Source organism: Heterodontus francisci, chromosome 26 (genome assembly GCF_036365525.1).
Source record: "Heterodontus francisci isolate sHetFra1 chromosome 26, sHetFra1.hap1, whole genome shotgun sequence".
Lineage (NCBI taxonomy): Eukaryota > Metazoa > Chordata > Chondrichthyes > Heterodontiformes > Heterodontidae > Heterodontus > Heterodontus francisci.
Genome location: NC_090396.1, coordinates 38,303,241 through 38,327,282, shown reverse-complemented (window position 1 = coordinate 38,327,282; position 24,042 = coordinate 38,303,241). Strand labels below are relative to the sequence as shown.

General features: G+C 38.9%; 1 protein-coding gene across 2 annotated transcripts in view; it reads left to right on the top strand.

Annotated features, from left to right (window-relative positions):
• LOC137384269 (myosin-10) overlaps positions 1 to 24,042 on the top strand; it is a 170,660-nt gene that overhangs the window by 104,078 nt on the left and 42,540 nt on the right. For both annotated transcript variants that reach the window (XM_068058046.1, XM_068058045.1), the window contains 13 exons: positions 670 to 733; positions 2,449 to 2,547; positions 3,781 to 3,924; positions 6,951 to 7,046; positions 8,831 to 8,949; positions 9,034 to 9,186; positions 10,090 to 10,263; positions 12,708 to 12,881; positions 15,597 to 15,711; positions 17,224 to 17,417; positions 19,581 to 19,702; positions 21,820 to 21,889; positions 22,229 to 22,389. In XM_068058046.1, the coding sequence (XP_067914147.1) occupies positions 670 to 733; positions 2,449 to 2,547; positions 3,781 to 3,924; positions 6,951 to 7,046; positions 8,831 to 8,949; positions 9,034 to 9,186; positions 10,090 to 10,263; positions 12,708 to 12,881; positions 15,597 to 15,711; positions 17,224 to 17,417; positions 19,581 to 19,702; positions 21,820 to 21,889; positions 22,229 to 22,389 (1,685 nt within the window). The remainder of the gene's footprint in view (positions 1 to 669; positions 734 to 2,448; positions 2,548 to 3,780; positions 3,925 to 6,950; positions 7,047 to 8,830; positions 8,950 to 9,033; positions 9,187 to 10,089; positions 10,264 to 12,707; positions 12,882 to 15,596; positions 15,712 to 17,223; positions 17,418 to 19,580; positions 19,703 to 21,819; positions 21,890 to 22,228; positions 22,390 to 24,042) is intronic.

The following is a 24,042-nucleotide window of genomic DNA, read 5'->3' as shown; positions in this document are numbered from 1 at the left end:
GGTTCACATAGGGAATTTAAATTTGTAAAAGGCCACATTTGAGCCTTAACAAAAATAAATCACAGGCCCAAGGTAATGGTCAGTGTTGGCAGCCCTGTGATTTAGGCAGAGAAATCTGCTTCTCGTTCTTTGTATTGCTAGTGTTAATAGAATCTTGTCCGTGCAGAAATAAATTGTAATCTATTGTAATGAGTTAAGCTTAATCGCCAAGATTTGGAAAAAATGTTTCTAATATTAAACATACCATTAATGAGTTTAGGCTGATTTACCACTTTTCTCTCTGTGCCTTCCTTCTTTACAAAGAATTGCTCAGTATTTAAATCTGTCTAAATATTGTGTCTCACTGATATGGACTCTCAATAGTAGACATGCCCGGTCACTTGTCAGCTTCTGATTGTGCGTTCCAGTGAAGTAGTCTGTTATTGTAGGCAGGCCTTGGTCCTCCCTGGTGGCTCTCCCTGGTGTCTCTACCTGGGAACCTGTGAAGTTATTTAAATGTCTGGAAGCCATTTAATTATGAATGTTTAGAAATGTTAAACATCACAAAATTCTTTACGTAGCATGTGGTTACTACTTGGAATTTAATGTAAGGTATATGCACTTTAGTGTTATTTACAAAAGTACTAAATCAGAACTTGTGCTTAAAAACACTATTTTTTTCTCTTGCAGGGAAAATTCATCCGAATCAACTTTGATGTCACCGGTTATATTGTGGGGGCCAACATTGAGACCTGTATCCTGTTCATTATTGCCTTTGTTGGGGAGGGGAAGGACTACAGGATAAAAATGACCTGGGTCAATTGTTGGCATAGAATATGTTTAGCACTGCAGTTTTAACTTTTTTAGTTAATTTTTGACTACTCTAAGGCCATTCTACAAATTTTTGCTACTTTTGAGGTGAATGGGGCTAAGTGCAGGAAGTGGGGTTTGAGGTAGAAAGTCACCCATGATTGTATTGAATAGCAGAGCAGGCGCGAAGGGTTAAATGAACCCTATCAGCTACTAATGCAACCAATGCTTTCAGTCAGTCCAGCTTTATATGGAAACGAGGGAACTGAAATGGGTTAGATGAAGGAAAGAGATTTATCACCAATTGAGAAGGCTGTTGAAAAGGAGTATCGGGTCCTTAGCTTTAAAAATAGAGTACAAAGCAAGGAAGTTGTGCTAAAACCTTTTTTATAAAACACTGGTTAGAGCCCTGCTATAGTGTTGTGGCCAGTTCTGGGCACTGCATGTTTGGAAGGATGCCAATGCCTTAGAAAGGGTGCAGAGGACCTTTTACTAGGATGGGACCAGGGATGAAAGCCTTCAGTTACTTAGAGAGACTAGAGAAATTGAAGTTGTTCTCCTTGGAGCAGCGAAGGTTAGGGGGAGATTTGTTAGAGATGTTTAAAGTTATGAATTGTTTTGACAGAATAAATTAAGGAGAAAGGTTGATTATCAGATGAGACAAAATTAAGGTAATTGACAAAAGAACCAGAGGTGACGAGGGGGGAAAAAAAAGTGTTGCGATCTGGAATGCGTTGCCTGAAAGGTTGGTGAAGTAGTTTCAAAATAACTTTGAAAAAGCAATTTTCTGTTGCTTGAAGTGGAATCCATAGTTAAAATTAGCTGCGTGGTATCCCAGTCAGTCTCTAGATACAAAGTGGGAAATGTGGGTGGTGGGAAGAAGAAATAATTCAGTAAAGGTTTAGAAATTTATTTAAAGGTTGAGGTGAATAGATCATTAGATTTCAATTTTAACTATTTGCATTAAATGAAAAATGTACTTGTTGGTTTAATTGTTTTCAGCCATGGTATTTTTGGAGGTTTATGACTTGTTTTTAACCCATAAAGATGGTTTGTACTCTGCTGTGTCATTGACATCTGTAAAAGAACTTCTTTTTTGTACTGTTTGGCTATTCACAATTTGCAATGGAGAAACAATTCAGGAAGCAAAATAATAAATAGAAACTGTTTAGGCTGAGGAGCCCAGTAGCCGCCTATCATTTACTAGGTAAATCTAGCAGTAAATCTGGCTAACTACTTGAGTGAGCATTACTTATTCTGTGATATTTAATTTGCTACCATGTGATGATGGAATTTGCAATTACAGAAAGTCTCATACGAGGCTGACAAAACTATCTAGATAATCACAAGTAGAGTTTCTTTATTTTATTGAAAATCTGTGAAATTCTGAAGTCCTGCTGTTCTCCCTCTCCCCACCTTAAGTAACAGGTTAGTTAACCAAATCTTGCTGAAGCACAAATTCCATCCTAAAAGTTTGGTTTTGCAGCTGCTGTGCTTTTTTAATAAATAGTCAGTTATTCTCTCATTCCCAACACTATTAAGGCAAAGCTCTGTAAATTGCATTTATTTGTGTCGCTTACTAGAATGATGTGTATTTTGACAAGATTGCAATTTGCTAAATAATGAAATGTTTAGAGATTATCCTTTGACTTTGACAAGATCTTCTGGAAAAATCCCGTGCAATCCGCCAGGCCAAGGAAGAAAGAACATTCCATATTTTCTATCAGCTGCTTTGTGGAGCAGGAGAACATCTTAAATGTAAATCAGTTCTGCAATGAATGGTGTTGAGAAAAATATTCTTGTTCCCTCACCCCCCCCCCCCCCCCCCCCCCCCCACCTTGCAAAATGAGTCAAATAAGAATTTAGTTTGGATACAATACAGTTTGGTGAATACTATGCTTCTTTCCTCCCCCAGATGTATTAGACTAGAAGTTCAGGCATGGTTCAAGTATAAAGCAGCATTTCTTTTCAAACTTCATTGGAAATGAGACATCTGGGATTGATCTTGACTTCATTTAAGCTTTGGGTCTCTGAAGGGTTGCAAAATACACAAGTTGGAATTTTTTCAACCTCTGATAAAATTAGTCGATATCCATAGTTGATTGAATAATATGGCAAACATCAACAATGCTTAATTTTTAAATTTCATATATTTTGGCTTTTATACAAGAACTGGAACAATTTAGTTTTGACCCATTGTCTAAATGCCCCAAGTGAGTTCACAGTTTTGGCAAGCTTTATTTCATCATTTCAGTCATATTCTGTTGGAATTCATGGGTGGGGCAAAACATTTTTTGTGTTGTGCTTCCTTTAGTATATCAATTTTCCCCCAATTGCTTGGTGGGTAGAAGCACTGACCAGTGTTTCCACTAAACCATACAGACCAGAAGAGAATAGTTTTAATTCCATGTCTCTTCTGGAATAACTTTTGGATTCCTCCAATTAACCTTGGCACTAGAAATGGGGAAATAGTAGCCAAGGTTCTATCTCCTGATCACTATCTAGTGATCTTTGCTGGAAAGTATTTGGCTGAGAACAGGATAGGATTCGGCTAGGATGACCTCCATGGTCAAATAAGTTAACGTTCCCTGTTATGTATGTAGCTACTCGGCTTTAGGTATTGTAAAACTGGCTGCATTTATGCAACCAGCAAGCAAGTACAACCCAGCAAGTGTCATTCCATTTAGGAGGGGTAGGGGAGTGAAGGTTGAAATTTTAGGGGAGGAAATGACAAATACTATTGTGAGGCTGCCTTTAATTAATGAGCTTAAATCCGTTTCGCACAACCTATTCACTTTTTGGATCTTTGTTTTTGATTCTAATCCTCTCTTCCTAGAATACCAATGGACTTCACTCGGTTAGAGCAGTTCTTTGTAGGATCCTGCACCTTACTTTCTACAATATAAACTTATTTGGTTGGTTTCATAAATGATTTGTTTACAATGACGTAAATCTTTAAACAACTTTTGTTTCTTTTCTTTAAACTTATAGCTGACTTGTTGCTTGAAGGATTTAATAATTACCGTTTCCTATCCAATGGCTACGTCCCTATCCCTGGACAGCAGGAAAAAGATAACTTCCAAGAAACCATGGAGGCAATGCACATCATGGGTTTCTCCCATGAGGAAATTTTGTGTAAGTTACCATGTTTCCTATGTTTATAGCCAATCCATACTCAAGTATTCATGGGGTTCTGGATGAGATTTTATGGTCTTTTAAAGGTAAGAGAACATGAACCTTGAGTTATTTGCTGGACTTCTAATGTTACAAAAATGAAAATGAAGGTCATAAAATGGGACAATATTGTGTGGTGGATGATTCACAAAAACAGAAAGCAACTTAATTATGAAATCTGCTGAGGCCATTTTAACAATAAAATTTTCAGTACACTTTAGAAAAATGACTCTAATGGCCCTGATTTCGCAATAGTAATGGTGAGAATGTCCGTGTTCTCTACTTCAGCAATCTGCACATGCAAAGTTAAGCATAGCAATCCAGAAGTTGCTGCCAGTGGTTCTATGCTTCTCTGTAGGATGCACTGTTGAGGTTCTCCCGGACTGCATTCAATTAGGAATCATTGAACTGATGTGAACTTCCACTTTTATGCATCGTCCCCGTCAAAACTCTTGATGAAGTTGCACCTAGTTGAATGAGGTGTAATTGGGTTTTTAATGGTGTACTAAGTTCATAATTGCTGAAAAAGCTGTGGCTGGAAAAGTTGTATCTGAAATTTCCAAATTCTCCATTGATAATTCCATATTTTAAGTTTGATAGTTCCACTTGTACTTTGTCGTTTAGTCCCATGTGCATGTCCCAGTCTTTCTTTCACTCTGAAATTACATTTAAATATTGAAGGATAAGCAGTGCATTTTTCTTCCTGGTTTTCTATCTGAGAATTCTTCAATGTGATTGGCTGCCTACCCTGTTTGACAACATCACTGTTGCTGGCACCTGGAGATCCCCTTGACTTGGTACCAGATTCAAACTAATGTCAGGAAAAGGAAATTCCACATTGCAGAGATCACAGTATCTTTGTGGGCCACTTTCTTCGAAGTCAGCGGTAGGTGCTGTCACCTCACCACAAAATCTGTGCTAATATTGGCAGCACCTTGCCACTAAAACCATCAACAGTAAGTTTGAGTGTATGATTTTATTTCTGACATGTGGTATGAACATGTAGGTTGGCATCTGTAATTGTGATTTGTCAATTTTAGTGATGTATTCTTGCTGATTTTATTAAGTAGCCATTTCCCAATTTGAAATATATCTATACAACCAATGCAGTCATAAAAGCACAGAACTCCAATTTTTAGTACCAATATTCTGATCTTATGGACTTAAATCCATTTGCTGAGATCAAATATTTAATTTAGTAGGTCAAAGTTTGAACATTGGCTGTGCACACTGCTTGTTCATTAAAGGTATTAAGAAAATCTTTCTCTAAAGATTAATTGATTTCAAAACTTTTCTATCACTTTGTTCTGACTCTCGGGCATACAGTGGCTAGCACACCAGTTCATTTAACAGCTTGGAAGGGATGGATTTGTTTATACATTGAAATTGATGGATTTTGAGAAGCAATTAACGTAAAGATTTTTCTGGTGGTGATAATCTCAGCTAAGCATGCTTAGAATTTGCCTCTTCATTCACCCTCTGAACCTCAGAACTCTAAAATTGCTTCTTATGGCCAATCTTCATTTGTAATAGGAAAATATGAATTTTCAGTTAGTACAATGTAAGCCTCAAGCAATATCAAATGGCTGAAATCCAACTGGAAATCGAATTCTGTATCTTTACCTTCAAGCTAAGTAGACATGAATTAAATGGCGTCATTACTTTTAAAATAAGCCAAACAACTCATCTACTTGAAACTAATTTTGACCAATTTAAAAATTGATCCATATCCAGATTAAATTCATTCAGAAGCTGTTTTTCACAGTTTAATGTGCTGCTGGTTTCTTTTTCTATATTTGGTTTCTCTAAATCCAAACCTGCAGTGAAATGTTATAGTCATAGCTGCAGTAATGTGGAATGGTAAAATGTTTAAGGAATTGTAATCAGAATGTCAGATGGATCATCAATCCCTTTTAATGTAATTTTGATTGAAAATTGAACTAAGGTCTGCCACCCACAATAGTGGGGATGCAGCAAACTGAGTGAACTAGTCAGTCAAACTGCTAAAGTCATCAAAAATAAAATCAAACACAAACAATTGTGAACTGACTTTATTACTATATCTATAATACAGTTAATACCATCATTTTGCAATAAATTGAAGGTACTCTGGTAGATATTATTGGTTAGTTCAAGAACTTTAAACATGTAGTTTATTAGCTTTAGCCAGTCTTCAACAGTGTGTCCAAGGTTATAGTGCACTTCAGAAAGTTACTTTCAAAGTTTGATTCATTACATCACTAAGGTGCCAGCATTTAACAGTGCTACTCCTGCAAGGTTTAGGAACTTGTTTTTCTGGGACCAGTTGTGGTAGAGTTGGCCAAATTTGCCTTCCCTGGTACATTTTCTTTGGGGACACCAGAATGATCTACTTCCATCATAATTTGTTCTTTTCATCTTTAGTCTTTGTTTCACCAGTTGCTTCTGTCACGTTTATCCTGAGTGCAGATATTGTGATGGCTTACAATATTGTCAACCTTTAATGAGGCTTAGAAAGGGCTTTAAACTTCCTAATACCCACTTTTCCTTGAGGGGGTTGTACTGTTTTTAGTTAAAGCTGCCCAGATGCTATAGTCCTATGAATGCAATTAGTGTAAATTCAATGTGTCTGACATCCGAGCAAGAAGCGGGCAATCTTGCTCCATTTCATTTCAGGGAAAGTTTGGGTCTTGATAGTCAATTTGCATACTCAAGATTAGTTTCTATGCAAATAGCATGCTGCTCTGCCCAACTGTCATGTTAGTGTGATTGCAGTGTAAACCTGATCTATATCACAACTAGCTTGCTGGCTAAAGCAGACATGATTGGTTTGAGAAGATGGATCCAAGAAATTTATGGGAGATTTTAACACCAGACAGCTTTGAAACCTGATGAATATCATGACATCCTATCTTAACTACTAAGATCTAAAATTTCCTGCAGCATGATATTTTCATGAATATTTGAGAAATTCTTTCTCATTAATTGCTCTGATTGTTATCCTGTAGCAATGCTGAAGGTGGCTTCATCAGTACTGCAGTTTGGTAATATAGTCTTCAAGAAAGAAAGAAATACAGACCAAGCATCCATGCCAGACAACACGGGTAAGTTATTTAATGGGTTCATAATATTTTTTTAAGTCGTCATCTGTTCCAACAGATGACAACATTAAGCCATTTGCAGTTATGTTTAGTATACAGACAAAAATTCTCAAGACAGATGTAAATAATACATCAGCAAGAAGAAGACCTTTATTGTGGCTAGCATGTGCAATATTAAAGATGATACTTAATGTCTTTGCACATCAATCTAAGATAGCTTTCCTCTCCTAACCTAGTTGCTAAAGCCAATTATAGTCCCTATACTATCGTGCTGGCTGAGTTAGATAATGCAGTGCAGTCTAGGGATTAAAACTAATTACCTCCCTTCCTCTTATAAGTTTCAAAAACTTAGTAACTCACTGAATGAAGAGAGCTTTAGAATATAAAAATTCTGTTGGTCTGTACATGCAAGAAGAAATCTAAGCAACAATGCAAACTATTTGAATTTGATTCAAAATTTTACATAGTTCAATATCAAAAATTACACACAGACCAGTAAACAATCAAAAATTGCATAATTATCAGATGCGCTGTAGCATAGGTAGATAGAACAGATTTATCCTTGATTTCTTTTTCAAGAGAAATAAATTTCTCTGCTTCTGAATTCATGTTAACCTTGTACAGAACCTTAGTTGGACACACTAGTCCTGTGCACAGTTCTGGTCTCCGTATTATAAATGAAGCATTGGAAAAAGTGCGAAAACCAATTTAGAAGGAAGATGCCAAAATTGAGAAAAGAGAAGGCTGAGAGGTGACTTGACAGAGGTCTTTTTAATCACCCTATCAAACGTCTTTATAATTTTAGAGATGGTTTCCACTTTTGAAGACGTCCCAAACCAGCTGCTATATATGTCACCAATAAATCTTACTCAAGTGAAAACTTTCTGCCACATGGGGTGCTTGAGACAAATAATGCAGTTGTACTTAAGGGAAGCTAGATAAATAAATGAGGGTGAAAGGAACAGAAGGATGTTGGAGTTCAATGGAGCAATGTGGGAGGAGGTTTGGTTGGTTACAGACATACTTGGTCAAATGGCCTGTTTCTGTGGTGTAAATGCTATGTAAAGAACAATGGCCAGTATAAAACCTTACAGCACTGGGGTAGACCACTTTGGCCTACTGTGTCTGCCAGCTCTTTGCTAAAGCAACCCGAAATCCCACTGTCCTGTTCCTTATAGTCCTGTTCCATATGTTTATTTAATCATCCCTTAAAAGATGCAGTGATCTCTACCTCAACTACTTCCTGTGGCACAGTATTCCATGGTATAATAACTGTGAAAAAACTTCTTCTAAACCCTCTTCACGCTCTTTTGAGGCTCACGCATGAATAATAGACACTGGGCACGGTATCAGAAGGCAACTGCTGCTAGTATAATTACCTCGGCAATTATTTAATACCTGAGAAGATAGTAGAAAAATGTGTGGGAGGAGGAGAAATGTGTATGTTACAATCCTATTTCTAGTCTAAATGTATACTTCCAAGTCATGGTGGCATTGGGAGGCCAGTTTTGCTGTCTATCAACCAACCAGCCTGCTTTTATGCTGTAGTGTCCAGCTTGAGGTATTTTTACTTTCAGTAGTTTGCCTTCTATATTCAAATAATAAGGCATTTATCCAGTAATCCTTTAGAAAATCATTCAACAGAGTGGGATATACAAATGCTGCATAAATTGTACGTGGAATATATTTGCATGCCTGTTGAAAAAAGGTTTATACTTTGACTTGCATGGAATATAATCAAGCCACTTGTTTAGAGAACATTGTAGATTAATGAATGTTCTCTTAAGCTGCTCAGAAACTCTGTCACCTGCTGGGAATGAATGTAATGGAATTCACTCGTGCTATACTCACACCACGCATCAAAGTTGGTCGAGACTATGTTCAGAAAGCACAGACCAAAGAGCAGGTATGGTTGCGGCTTGCAGAGATGTGAATGAATTGGAGCTGCTGCTTCAGTGCCATATTATAAAATTAATGTTTTTGTCTCAAGGCTGACTTTGCAATCGAAGCATTAGCAAAGGCTACTTATGAACGTCTCTTCCGTTGGCTTGTTCACCGAATCAACAAAGCTTTGGATAGAACAAAACGGCAAGGAGCTTCTTTTATAGGCATTTTGGATATTGCTGGTTTTGAAATCTTTGAAGTAAGTTCTTTGTAGTTTTGTAAAATCCTGTGTCTGCTTTACCTTGCATGTTTCCCAGTAGAGTCACTGGATCGTTATCAGGAGTAGAAAACCTGACTGAATTTCAGATAGGGTCGTGTATTGAGATTTGCTTGGCCTAACCATGAGCTCACAGGTGATGAGTACAACACTAGTATCTATCCAGCAATATAGACACTTGCCAAAGTATGTCCTGTACACACACAACAGGACAAATCCAACCCAGTCAATTACAGCCCTACTGGTCTACTCTTGATTAGGCCGAGGATGAGGGCAGTCTTCCCTGTAAGCTGTGAGCATCTTTAGCCACGCAGCAGCCAGGAAGGTACCGCATAAGCTGCTCGCATGTTGTCCTATTTAAGATTACTGCGTATGTATGGCCAGATAAAAAATTGAAAGATACTGAGCTTTCAAATGAACAGGCTACACACAACCAAAAAAATTTAGAGGTGTCGTTGGTTGCGAGTATAATTGAGGTCCAGTGGCAGGAGCAGAAACAGATTGAGTGGGAAAATGGTGGTGTGGTGGGAGGGGGGGGGCGGGGTAGGGAGGGAATGAAATAGTTCAAAGCAAGCAGCAAAAAAACATTTTGTAAAAAAGGACATGGGACTAAAATAAAATTTTGTGTAATTAATGTTCCAAATGATTTGATTTTTGCTAACTAATGAATAAAAGCATAACATGGTCCAGTTAGCATAATTTTTGACCATTCTATATCCTTTTGATACAACTGTTCTCTTTTTTTTTTTTATAATAACCCTTGTGTAAGTTTTTTTCATGTAGCTTTCTGATTAATGTGAACTGTTTTCACCTGCTGTGTATTGGCCAGGCTCAATGGACTGTTTTAAATGAAGACTTAAAGAGCTTGTGTTTCTATCATTTCAGCTAAACTCATTTGAGCAGCTGTGCATCAATTATACCAATGAAAAGTTGCAGCAACTGTTTAACCACACCATGTTTATCCTGGAGCAAGAGGAATACCAGCGAGAGGGCATTGAGTGGAATTTCATTGACTTTGGTCTTGATCTGCAGCCTTGCATTGACCTCATTGAGAGACCTGTAAGAATAAAAGGATTCTACATTTTGATTAGTGCAGTAACTTAACTACCAAAGTAGGCACTTTAATGTAACACACAGGCTTTGCTGTTACAGGAACTTGCACTTAAACCCTTTAAATCAAACACTTAAACTGCATCATAAGGAAAAATTGGACTGGACGATAGACTTGGGAGAGTTAACCAAAAGATTAATCAGGAGGAGAGTATGAAGAGCATTTTAATGGCAGGGAGAAACATAGTAAAACAAGGAGGGGGGTTCCAAACAGTAGGACCATGGGGATGGGCAGGAGTCCAGAGTCTGAGGTCTTTTACCTAGGAGCACCCCCCCCCCCCCCACCCCCATTTAAAAAATAAACTGTTGCTTCCATACATATTCCCTGATCAGAGTTTATTTCAAGCTATTGCATATCTCTCCAACCAAACAAGGATGCACAAAACTGGCCACAGATCTCCTTTCCATTTATAAAGAAACAATTTATTTGCTGAGATTGGGAGCTCACTTTTACTCAGTGCATCTATCCTAGAGTTTTTCGAGGATAAAATTCATAGCTGTGGCAAAAATGCTATTTGTTTCCAATTTTACAGCATATCTGGGGGAAAATGTACAGACTAGAAAGTTGAGTGCTTCGAAGTGTAAACATTCATAAACTCTGGAGAAAAATGTTTCGGGTAAATTTAAGTATTAATCTTCTAATTCATTGAGACATTTGGACATAGGAGGACAGAAATATCATACCAGAAATGCGGGGAAATACATGGCTTAGTGAGAGAGAGAGGAACTGAAGGAAATCAGTATTAGTAGAGAAATGGTGTTGGGGAAATTGATGGGATTGAAGGCCGATAAATCCCCAGGGCCTGATGGTCTGCATCCCAGAGTACTTAAGGAAGTGGCCCTAGAAATAGTGGATGCATTAGTGGTCATATTCCAAGGTTCTGTAGACTCTGGAACAGGTGCTACAGATTGGAGAGTAGCTAATGTAACCCCACTATTTAAAAAGGGAGGTAGAGAGAAAGTAGGGAATTATGACCAGTCAGCCTGACGTCAGTAGTGGGGAAAATTCTAAAGTCCATTATCGAAGATTTTATAGCAGAGTACTTGGAGAACAGTGGTAGAATCGAACAGAGTCAGCATGGATTTACGAAAGGGAAATCATGCTTGCCAAATCTACTAGAGTTCTTCGAGGCTGTAACTAGTAGAGTTGATGAGGGGGAGCCAGTGGATGTGGTTTATTTGGACTTTTGAAGGCTTTGGACAAAGTCCCACATAAGAGGTTAACGTGTAAAAATTAAAGTGCATGGGATTGGGGGTAGTGTTTTGCGATGGATAGAAAATTGGTTGGCGGACAGGAAACAGAGTAGGGGTAAATGGGTCTTTTTCCGAATGGCAGGCAATGACTAGTGGGGTAGCGCAGGGGTCGGTGCTAGGACACCAGCCACTCTCAATATATATTAATGATTTAGATGAGGGAACTAAATGTAATGTTTTCAAATTTGCAGATGACCCAAAACTGGGTGGGAGAGTGAGTTGTGAGGGGGATGCAGAGAGGCTTCAGGGTGATTTGAACAAGTTGAGTGAGTGGGCAAATGCATGGCAGATGCAGTATAATGTGAATAAATGTGAGGTTATCCACTTTGGTAGCAAAAACAGGAAGGCAGACTATTTGGCTGTAAACTGAGGGAGGGGAGTATGTAGCGAGACCTGGGTGTTCCCGTACACCAGTCGCTGAAGGTAAGCATGCAGGTGCAACAGGCGGTAAAAAAAGGCAAATGGTATGTTGGCCTTCATAGTGAGAGGATTTGAGTGCAGGAGCAGGGATGTCTTGCTGCAATTATACTGGGCCTTCGTGAGACCACATCTGGAATATTGTGTGCAGTTTTGGTCTCCTTATCTGAGGAAGGATGTTCTTGCTATAGAGGGCGTGCAGCAAAGGTTTACCAGACTGATTCCTGGAATGGCGGGTCTGACTTGAAAGATTGAGTCAGTTAGGATTATATTTGCTGGAGTTCAGAAGAGTGGGGGGGGGGATTTTATAGAAACCTATAAAATTCTGACAGGACTTGACAGGGTAGATGCAGGAAGGATGTTCCCGATGGTGGGGGAGTCCAGAACCAGGGGTCATAGTCTAAGGATACGGGGTAAACCTTTCAGGACTGAGATGAGGAGAAATTTCTTCACCCAGAGAGTGATGAGCCTGTGGAATTCGCTACCACAGAAAGCAGTTGAGGCCAAAACATTGTGTGTTTTCAAGAAGGAATTCGATGTAGCTCTTGGGTCTAAAGGGATCAAAGGGTATGGGGCAAAAGCGGGAACAGGTTACTGAGTTGGATGATCAGCCATGATCATAATGAATGGCAGAGCAGGCTCGAAGGGCCGAATGGCCTACTCCTGCTCCTATTTTCTATGTTTCTATAATACACTAATCCATGAACTTCCTGTTGTACCAGGCAAACCCTCCTGGTGTGCTCGCTTTGTTGGATGAGGAATGTTGGTTTCCTAAGGCTACTGATAAGACATTTGTGGAGAAATTGAGCCAAGAACAGGGTACACACTCAAAATTCCAAAAACCAAGGCAGCTCAAAGATAAGGCTGACTTCTGCATTATTCACTATGCTGGCAAGGTATGTCTGCTAAATGGAATGCTATGTGTTTGGAGTGGATTGTATAACTTGTCTTTTTTTCACCATTTAAAGCTTTGACTGAACCATATGCTTCAATTCAGTTTAGGTAGTATATATCTAGGATGATTTCTCATTGTGTCAGGTTTTAGGACTTGACTTCAACTTGGTTGCAAATAATCTTGGGTTCAATTGAGTCTTGGCACATTCAGTGTCTTGAGCAATAGTCGTACACAGAAATAAACAACGCTACCTACTTTTGCTCTGGATAGTGAATATAACTTCTGACTTCTCTTCTGTGCGCCTGCCTCTGTACGCTCAATACCCTGAAGAATTATGGGTACAAGCAATATATTTATAGTACAAGTCTACAAACTTCAGTGGAAATAAAGCAAAATCTTAATCATATGATATTAAACCTAACTGCCTAATATGCTGGCATTGTAAACAAGCATGATCCTTTATTCCCAGGAAGAGATGAGAGGCATGTGGCTGAAATTTGTGTCTGTCTTTATTTTGTGACTGGCAATGGAGGGAATTTGAATTTAAAAAAATTTGCTGACCACGCCATGCATCTCGGAAGGCCTTGCTGTAAGGATTTTATTATTCTGTGTTAGAAGCAGTCCATGGGTGTCTACAGCACAGCCACTGGAGATTTGTCATTAAGTTACCTATCTGCATGCAATCAGACTTGGTCATGGCATTGAGTGGGAAACCAGTTATAAAATAAGTTTCCTTGTTTCAATCTCTATCAAGCTACACAAGATATATCTATTGTCTGTGTCCATGCAGTTCCTCCACATTGCTACTTTGTGAATTCCTCTTGGTGACAGAGGTCTCTGAATGCAATTTCCTTTGAGTATCTTGTCAGAATCGGTCCAACTGGGAAGCGGCAATGAATCATTAATCAGCTTGCTGTTATAAGTTTAAGGACAAACTGTCAAAGGGTTTTGCATCAGAGGAAACACCCTTGGAACTCAATGAGCTACTTAACCTTTACACAGAGCCTGAAATAGAATATCCATGAGCAATTGCCTCGTGTAGAGGCCAGGCCATTTGCAGGAATTTATTGAGAAGTTGAAAGGTTTTTCTTTAATTTCTTGTTTTATTTAATCTGACTCTTAATTTTTCTTTTAATCTATAATAGTTTTATCTAAATTGCATACTCCCTGTAGAGTGTTACACCTACTTCCCAAAACATGTTCCCTGTTTCACTTTTTAACGCCTTGGTTATTATAATGTCATATCCTCCAACTCTCAATGAGCACAGTCACTGGATCTGCTAATAATTTGTTGTATATTGATACTTTTGGCTATGAAATACTGTTTTGTCAGTTTTTTTTTTAAAAGAAAAAAGTTTAGCCTGTATACAGTGATCCATTAACATGTTACCTAGCCACTTTTGAGGCAATAGAAAAATATCCTGGCCTTGCCATACATTTACCATGATTATTGGTTAATTATCAGATCTGGACACCAGATATGACTCAACATAAGTTTTAAATTGATAAAATCTCTGCTAGAGGAAAACTGAACTTTTCCATAAACATGGAATAAGTCTGAACTGTAACTGGATGGAGCTTATACCATCAAGAAAGAAAATAAAAAAAAAAAACCTTTTTATATAAGCACCTTTCACAACCACGGATGTCTTGAAGCACTTTACAGCCAGTGTAGACACTGTTGTATTATAGAAAATGTGGCAGCCAACTTGTGCTCAGCAAGCTCCCACAAACAGTAATGTGATGATGCCCAGCTAATCTGCTTTTGTGATTGAGGGATAAATATTGGCCAGAACACCCAGGATAATTCCCCTGCTCCTCTTCAAAATAGTGCTGGTGTCCATCTGAGACGGCAGGAGAGGCCTCGGTTTAATATCCAAACGATGGTACCTCTGACAGTGCACCTGTCCCTCTGTACTGCTGTGGCTGTTACGAAGCTGTATCCTCTGCCTTGATTTTTGTGCTCAAGTCCTGGAGCAGGACCTGAATCCACAGTCTTCTGACTCTGAGGTGGAGGTGCTGCCAACTGAGCCATGGCAGAGACCATACAAGCCAAATTTTCTTGCAAGGTAGCGACTTCCCCCCCCCCCCCCCCCCCAATCTTTGGATGGACAGAATGCTTCGTATAAAAAGTATTCCTCCAGCTTTGTATTCTCTTCTAATCAATTGAGGGTTTTGGGACTGAAGTCAGAAATCTCCGATGAGGGTTCAAGAAATTTTGAAACTTGAACATGACCTACTATTTTATATTCTAGTAATATTAGTATCAAAAAGTCCAGGAGTGCTGAGACCAGTAGTAGTGCTCCTTCAACTAATGGGACTGAGCTTGATTATGGCATGGACTGGAGATCAAGCTTCCTATCGAGGCTCAATTCTAAATTGGCGGTGCATCTATCCATGAAGTAATGATGGACAAAAAGAGAAACTTTCCACTTTTGAGATGCTGTTCTTTCAGTGAATACTCTATGTAGTACATTGTAACAATCGCTAACTTGTGTTAAGACGCACACACTTTCATATTTGGAAACTCAAGGGGATGCTGAGCAGAACTGTGAAATGTATTTTGCTAAAATAAAACTGAATTTCAGATGAAAATGTGTAATCTTTAATGGTGTGGTCCATTATGGATTGCTGTAGAAATGTACTTGATATTTTTTCATGAATTTTTAAATTTGCCACAAGTGTTTACAGGTACTCTTTAAACCTCTGGTACTAGGTGGATTACAAGGCAGATGAATGGCTTCTGAAAAACATGGACCCACTCAATGACAATGTTGCAACCCTCCTGCATCAATCATTGGACAAATTTGTAGCAGAGTTGTGGAAAGACGGTTTGTACATTACATTTTATTGATGCTACATTTCAGAAAAATGGTGCAGATATTTACCTCTGAGCTTTCTCAGTGACGGTAACGATGAGTAGAAGCATTAACTGGTTATGTCTCTCAGCAGTGGATCCTGAGCTTGGACTCCCTTCATCTAATATGTTTTTAGAAGGACAAATTTTGAAATTCCCTTTGCATTTCCCCTAATTTGCATATGCCACATCCTTTGAATTTTAAGTATTGAATGCATGTTTGTGAGAAATTACCTTGATATTTTATGTTCAGACATTATATAAATGAAGTTGTTTGAGTTACTTCCCTATTTTAAGTACAGTAGTGGATAACACTAAATCTCCTGGGTGTGAGGGAGGAGTAGCAGCATGTAATGCTACTGAAAACTGGCAATTAAGGCTATTTAATGAGGCCCAGTTCTTGGTGCCTGTAGCATTTCATTAGTCTAATTTATCCGAAATCATAGATTAGCATGGAATAATAGAACTCTATCCTTTACATAATCTGAGTTCAGAGTGGTTAGAAGTCTATCGCAACATGATTCTATTCATTATGCATATCATTGATTTGGATAAAGAGCTAGAGGAAGCAGTGTCCAAATTTTCAGACTGACATGGGCTTTGAGGACCAAAGGACTTGAAGAGATATTGATAAGATTGTGGAATGGCTAAAAAATGTTCAGATAGCATTGAGTGTTTGAAAATACAAGATGGTGCATTTAAAAAAAAAAGTGGACTGTTTCCATGTTACAATTTCTTCATAATACCCATCCAGATTCCATTTGTCTATTGTGTAGGGTTCACGTACTTTTTTCCTTCTCTCAATTGGCTAGGTCCCTTTCTATTTCTCAAGTTGAGTCTCTATAAAGCAAGTGCATGTCATTATATAAAATAAGCAAACTTTGTGTGCGGTTAATGAATTTCCATTCTTGTAGCATTTAAGATCATTGGTATTATGTATATTGTGTTTCTTGGGACTTAAAAACATTACTAATGTATCCTTAAATTTTGTACTGTGATAAAACAAATCCAGTTTTGAGTGCTACGCTTGAAATGTTTGTGCTACAGTGATCCTTTACCATTTTACAGTTGATATTTTTCAGTTGGGCACTATAATGGTATGTGAAACTATATTAGGAATGCTACATATTGAAGAATGACTTTCATAACGTTTGGGGGGAATAGGAAAGGGAAGAGCTGCCCTTTTACCTCATTAATCTGTGCAGAAAGTGTATCTGTTAGGATTTTGTCCAAAGATACAAAATGACTTTGAGATTATAGCAATTTCATTGCATGATGTGGCAGAGCTGTCTTACTGTATGCGTCAAGGCATGATTGATTACTAATTTTTGTTTCTGGTCGGTACCCCAGCTTGTTTATCTTCACGGACTGCATAATTGATATAGTTCTCTCGTATTGCTTCTGCAGTTCATGCGTCTGAGTACAAAGTGAAAGTGCAACAATTTGAAGTAGAAGTGTTTTTCAAAATGTAACTTTATTTTTGCAGTTGACCGTATTGTGGGCTTGGACCAAGTTGCTGGCATGAATGAGACTGCCTTTGGCTCCTCTTACAAAACGAAGAAAGGAATGTTCCGCACAGTGGGGCAGCTGTACAAAGAGTCCTTGGCCAAATTAATGGCAACTCTCCGCAACACCAACCCTAATTTTGTTCGATGCATTATTCCAAACCATGAGAAAAGGGTGGGTATATTGCCAGAAAGGGGAAATAGCAACTTCGACTGTCCTATTAATGTAAAGTTGAGAGCAAATGTTCTTGATGAAGTTATGCAGCCTTCAGGTTAATTCTTTGGTTTACACATTCCTAAAGAAAATTTCATTTTGTAATATTGTGGTAATGAGTTCAATCTTCTGAGATGTTCAAACCCATTGCTTGTGCCAAGCAGTTGAGCTGCAATTTTGTAAGGATTTGTATAGCCCACTTCTAACCAAGCCACTCCAGGCGCTGCTTCACAAACCACTGGCCACCTCCTGGCGCTTATCCATTGTCTCTTGAGACAAGGAGGCCAAAGAAAGAAAAGAGAAAGATGACTTCTAACCAACACAGGCAGCCTATTAGATACCTTTAAATTTTGCGGGGCGAACAGGACACTTATGGTAATGTTTTCTTAACTTTGTCCTGTTTGAGCAGAATATTTTCATTATTCGGTATATATGTACATAAGTAATGGGGATGACAGTATAAACTCATGGAATAATTTGGCTTAAAATGTTTATAGCTTTAGGTTGTGGGGCATTTAGAAGTAGGGAAATGGTTGCGTCTCTCCCACCTCATTTTATTGTCTTTGACTTCACTGACAAGGATCAAGTATTAATTTGTGGTGCTGTTTCGGCCTTCATCCTACTTTCACGAGTGAGTCCTTAGGGTCATCATTTATTAACCTTTTGTAAAGAGTTGTGATAATATGTTACTAAAATTGCTGACTGATTCCATTCAAACAGATCCTGCATTTTATGCTCGCACCATGGTTAAACAGTGTGGAGTTTTAATATAGTGAAAACATGGATGATTCATAGCAGTAATTAGCAAGAACATTTGAGCCTTGTCTGAATTTTCATTTTAAGTATGATGAATTGTCTATTTTTCAGATACATGGAATAGTTATACAATTAGTAACCTATCAAGGTAACCAGCTTGGCAGTTGTCTATGTACCTGCATTTTTATTGTTTAAACCTTGTGACTGCCAGCAATCCAAAAACCCTGTTGGAGCTCAAAAGCTTTAAAACTTCTATTCTGAAGCTGAAGCAAACTTTCATGGGATGTGGGTGTCACTAGCAAGGCCAGCATTTGTTGCCCATCCCTAATTGTCCTTGACGACTTACTGGCTTGCTACGCCATTTCAGAGGGCAGTTATGAGTCGGCCACGTTGCTTGTGGGTCTAGTCACATGTAAGTCAGGTAAAGGTGGCAGATTTCCTTCCTTAACGGACATTAGCAAACTAGATGGTTTTTACGACAATCGATAGTTTCATGGCATCATTACTGAGACTAGCTTTCAATTCTAGATTTTATGAATGTATTAACTAATTTTTTAATTCCACCAGATGCCATGGTGGGATTTGAATGTGCCCCCATGGCATCAGCCTGGACCTCTGAATTAGTAGTTCAGTGACATTACCACTACACCACCGTCTTCCCCCTTAAATTTTACCATTAGAAAACTACTCAAATATTTTGTTTTTTGCAGTATTCATCTTGGTGCAAATAAATTACTCAAAGATTTAGCAACTTTAAAAAAAAAAATTAAGTTGCTCAGCTAGTCCTTACATTTTAAAAAAAAATCGCCTCCCCTTAATCTCTAATATAACTTAGTTTAATGTTTCTGTTACTGCTTTTTCCTTTGAAGAAAAAATCATCCTTATCTCTGAAAATAGAGGATGAGGCTCCCAGTGCACAAAATTGGCTTGCAGTTGCCGTGAACCAGTGCCAAAGGTATATTTTGACAGTTAAGGCCTAAAGGTTGAAATGATCACGACCTTAGGTTTTACTGTCAGCTGTGTATCCAATATTTCAGTAATACTCTGGTAATATTGAACTCATGTCCTTGTCCACATTGCTGGCAGCCTAATTGCACCCTGATCTGATAACTCCGCTATAGTGCAAGTAAGGATTAAACACGCAAGCTTCTGTGGCTGCTGCAGTGAAAACTTCCATCTGATACAGATTCACTGCAGATATACCAGTACCATTCCTAACTTGCCACAGACTGCAGATGTGCCTTGGAACCTGATTGCTTTGCGTGGCTCAGTACCATAACTGTGTTATTACTCACTTGGCAAATAGGGGTTGTATTTAAAATGATCACTTACCTATTTACTAAAATGGTAAGTGACCTTATTTTGCAGGCTGGAAAACTGGATCCTCACTTGGTTCTTGACCAGTTGCGCTGCAATGGTGTATTGGAGGGAATTCGAATTTGCCGTCAGGGTTTTCCCAATAGGATTGTCTTCCAGGAGTTCAGACAGAGGTAGTGTTGAAAGCTTTTATTAATTACAGATGTTCGTCTTTATAAGTAAATGCTGTAATTGTATACGAAATGAATTCCTCACATAGTGTCCAATTGCATTGGAAAAAAGTAGACTGAATTCACAGATAAAGTTGATTAACTGTACTTCTTAGTTTTGTAAACCCAGCAGATCTTGAATAAACATGTAGCTATTCCAGTCTGAGGGCCATTTGTTGATTAGTGAAATTTAAGGTGGTGCACATTCTTGGCTCAAATGTTTTCCCAATATTGCCTCCTGTCCCCACCACCGCCCCCACCCCCCCATATATTCAGTGGCTTTTCTGTGGGGTTGGGATCATGGCCCAGTATATTTAAATTTTGTTGCACTGTCTTTGGTTAGTCCATTTACAGTAGGCAAGGTGTGGGAGAACTGCTTTAAAAGGTAAGAAAAAAGGATTGGCAAGAGTGTATTTGTACTACCCTATGGCTGAAATATGAATGGGGTTCTTTCACAACTTGGCACAAATATGGACATCTGATTCACCCAGTAAATCAATCCAGTTCAATTCTAAGACTATCTAAGTCTATCTGAGACCCCAAATGCTGTAATTGTGTAGAATTAGAAAAGGTCTTTTTTTTGCTCCTGCAAGAGATTGAATTTATTTACTGTCCACAGGTAGTGGAAAATATTAGTACACCACAATTAGGTTTGAAATACAGCAGTCTCTAGTTTGTTTTCCATGAAAAACACATTCTCTTTTTTTTGTTGAAATAATGTGACTGTTATGACATCAGTGAGACTGTTGATTAAAATGAGAACTCCCCAGTCCAATTTAAAGAATTGCATGTTTCACGTTCCAAAACCTTTATTATAACTAAACTAAAGGAAATCACCATTAACTAAATAATACTTTGTTAAGTAGCTGATACCCCAAATTACAGGGAGAGGTATATTTCTTTACTTATTAAAACACTCATTATAAATGTGGTGTGAGGTTTCTGTTATACAGTCCTCCTTGATGGTGAGATCTTTGCAGTTAAAATTCCTAAACTCCTCCCAGTTGCAGTGGGTTGGATCTCCCAGACCTTTCTCTGTCCTCTTCGCTCACTTCTCTGAGCACTGTTGACCCGGTGATCCCTGGTGATCCTGTTGGTCTTTTCCTTCTCTACAAAACTCAACTTTCCAAACAGGTTCAAGTCTTAGCAGGCTTTCGCTGTATCAGTCTTCTGAGAGGAGTGCCCCCCAGCCCCCCATCTGCCTTTAGGCTGCCACTGCTGGTTGTCTTCCTTCGAGCCTCTTTGCCTACTGAAAATCTGTTGAATTTATCTTGTGTAAAAAGTCAGTTGCCAATTGAGTTTCCAACCACATATTTGCCCCATCATTAAGACCGCTCTCATTTCCCAACTCTGTCCCTCCCTTGTCTCATCTGCTGCTGAAACCCTCATCAGTGCTTTTGTTTCCTCCAGACATGCCTATTCCAACACACAACTGGCCCACCTCCCACATTCTGTGCTTCATAAACCTGAGGACATTGACAGTGCTGCTGTCTTCTAACTCGCACCAATTCCCATTCACCTATCACCCCTGTGCTGACTGACCTACATTGGTTCCTGGTTAAACAAAACCGTAATTTAAAAATTCTCGCCATTCTTTTCAATCGCCTCCCCCCCCCCCCCCCCCCCAATCTCTAATCTCTTCCAGCCCCAAAACGCTGCGGGATATCTTCGCTCTTCTAATTCTGGCCTCTTGAGCATCCCTGATTTTAATCGCTCCAAGCCTTCAGCTGGCAAGGCCGGAAGCTCTGGAATTCCCTCCCTTAGCTGTCTTTCCTCCGAGACGTTCCTTAAAGCCTTCTTTGAAACAAGCTCTGCCCTAATATCTACTTGCGTGGCTGTGTCCAGTGTTGATTAATAGCACTCCTGTGATGTGCCTTGAGAGGTTTTATTACAGTAAAGGTGCTGTTTAAACACATGTACTGTTGAAGTGAAGAAAATAGTTTAAAACGGCTTAAATTTTAAGTATGAAATGATCATTAATATGAAGGGATTGAAAGATGTTCAAAGGTCTGCTCTAGAAGTTGAATGTGATATTGCAAATAAATAGATACTTTCAAAGGGTATTGTTTCCACTCTTCTAGGTATGAGATCCTGACCCCCAATTCAATTCCTAAAGGTTTCATGGATGGCAAGCAAGCCTGTGAACGAATGGTAGACATTATTTTTTGTTATCTTTGTTTTGTAAGATTCCAAACATTCAGGACAAAAAAAAACTGGACACTTTAGTGCAATTTTTCTTGCACTTCAATATCAATGTATTAGAAATTGCAAGAATGATGTGTGTAATTTTGAATATTTCAACAGTTTTTGAAAAACAAAAGCTGTTGAGTTTGATAAATCTCTACTCTTTTTAGTTTATTACAGCAACTAATTTTTTGAGAACTGTTTCCAAACATTTGGGAATGAACAAATGTCCAGATACTTCTGTCTTTGAAATGGATGTTTATTTTCCACTTCCTCATCTTTGTTTTCTCTTACCCCTGAAATCAGATCCATGCCTTGGAATTAGACCCGAATTTATTCCGTATTGGCCAGAGTAAGATATTCTTTCGTGCTGGGGTTCTAGCACACTTGGAGGAAGAACGGGATCTGAAGATCACAGATATCATCATCCTGTTCCAAGCTATCTGCCGTGGATACCTGGCTAGGAAGTAAGTTCATAGTCTTACAGCACCGAAACAGGCCCTTCGGCTCATCGTGTATATGCCGGATATCAAGCAGCTATCTATTCTAATCGCATTTTCCAGCACTTGGCTTGTAGCCTTGTATGCAATGGCATTTCAAGTGCTCATCTAAATACTAAAATGTTGTGATGGTTCCTGCCTCTACCACCTCTTCAGGCAGTGTGTTCCAGATTCAATCCACCCTCTGGGTGAAAAGTTTTTTTCCTCAAATCCTCACTCAACCTCCTGCCCCTTACCTTAAATCTGTGCCCCCTGGTTATTGACACCTCCGCTAAGGGAAAAAGTTTCTTCCCATCAATGCCCCTCATAATTTTGTATACCTCAATCAGGTCCCCCTTCAGCCTTCTCTGCTCTAAGGAAAACAACCCTAGCCTTTTCAGTCTCTCTTCACAGCTGAAACCCCCAGCCCAAGCAACATCCTGGTGAATCTCCTCTGCATCCTCTGCACCCTCTCCAGTGCAATCGCATCCTTCCTATAGTGTGATGCCCAGGACTGTACACAGTACTCCAGCTGTGGCCTAACTAGCATTTTATACAGCTCCTTCCTAACCTCCCTACTCTTGTATTCTATGCCTTGGCTAATAAAGGCAAGTATCCCATTATGCCTTCCTATCCACCTTTACTACCTGTGCTGTTGCCTTCAGTGATCTATGGACAAGGACACCAAGGTCCTTCTGACCTTCTGTACGTCATAGGGTCTTACCATCCATTGTATATTCCCTTGCCTTGTTGGTCCTCCCAAAATGCATCACCTCACACTTCTCAGGATTAAATTGCATTTGCCACTGCTCCACCCATCTTAGCAGCCCATCTATATCGTCCTGTAATCTAAGGCTTTCTTCCTCACTATTTACGACACGACCAATTTTCGTGTCATCTGCGAACTTACTGATCATACTTCCTATATTCATGTCTAAATCATTAATGTACACTGCAAACAGCAAGGGTTCCAGAACTGATCCCTGTGGTACACCACTGGTCACAGGTTTCCACTCACAGAAACAACCCTCGACCATCACCCTCTGCCTCCTGCCACTAAATTGTGCACTTGTATATTTAATTTTCCTTGCAGTTGTAGGATGGAATTCAGCAGAATTTTGAACAGTGGGTAGACTGTGTGCATTAAGTAATTATCTATGTTGCATTACAAATGATTTTTGACGGAGACCAGCACTCAAAGAATCATTGAACTGATCTGTTTCTGTGTGCCATTGTTTGGGGGAAAAATGAAGTTATTATGAGTTACCCTTTGAAGAGAGTGGAATAAAAGTTCTCAATTTAAAATTAGCATTACCAGATATTCAGCTTTACACAATGAATAGGTGGCAAACATTGGAATAAGTTAATAAATCACCCTCTTTAGAGGAACTAGTAAAACACAATGAGGTATTTTTTGTACTTATTGAGTAATGCTCATTTTGTCATCACTCAAAACTACAATGCTTGACTATTATGAATCAATGCTGTCCTTTCACTAGGGAAAACGCTAAGCATAATAAAATTCCTGCTGGTGTAAAATGATCTCCTCATCTTCCCTGATGAATAACCTATTAGCATGTCTAACCCACTAATGGTTGATTGATGGTGAGTATTTCCAGCACTTTGTTTTTATGGTTGGTT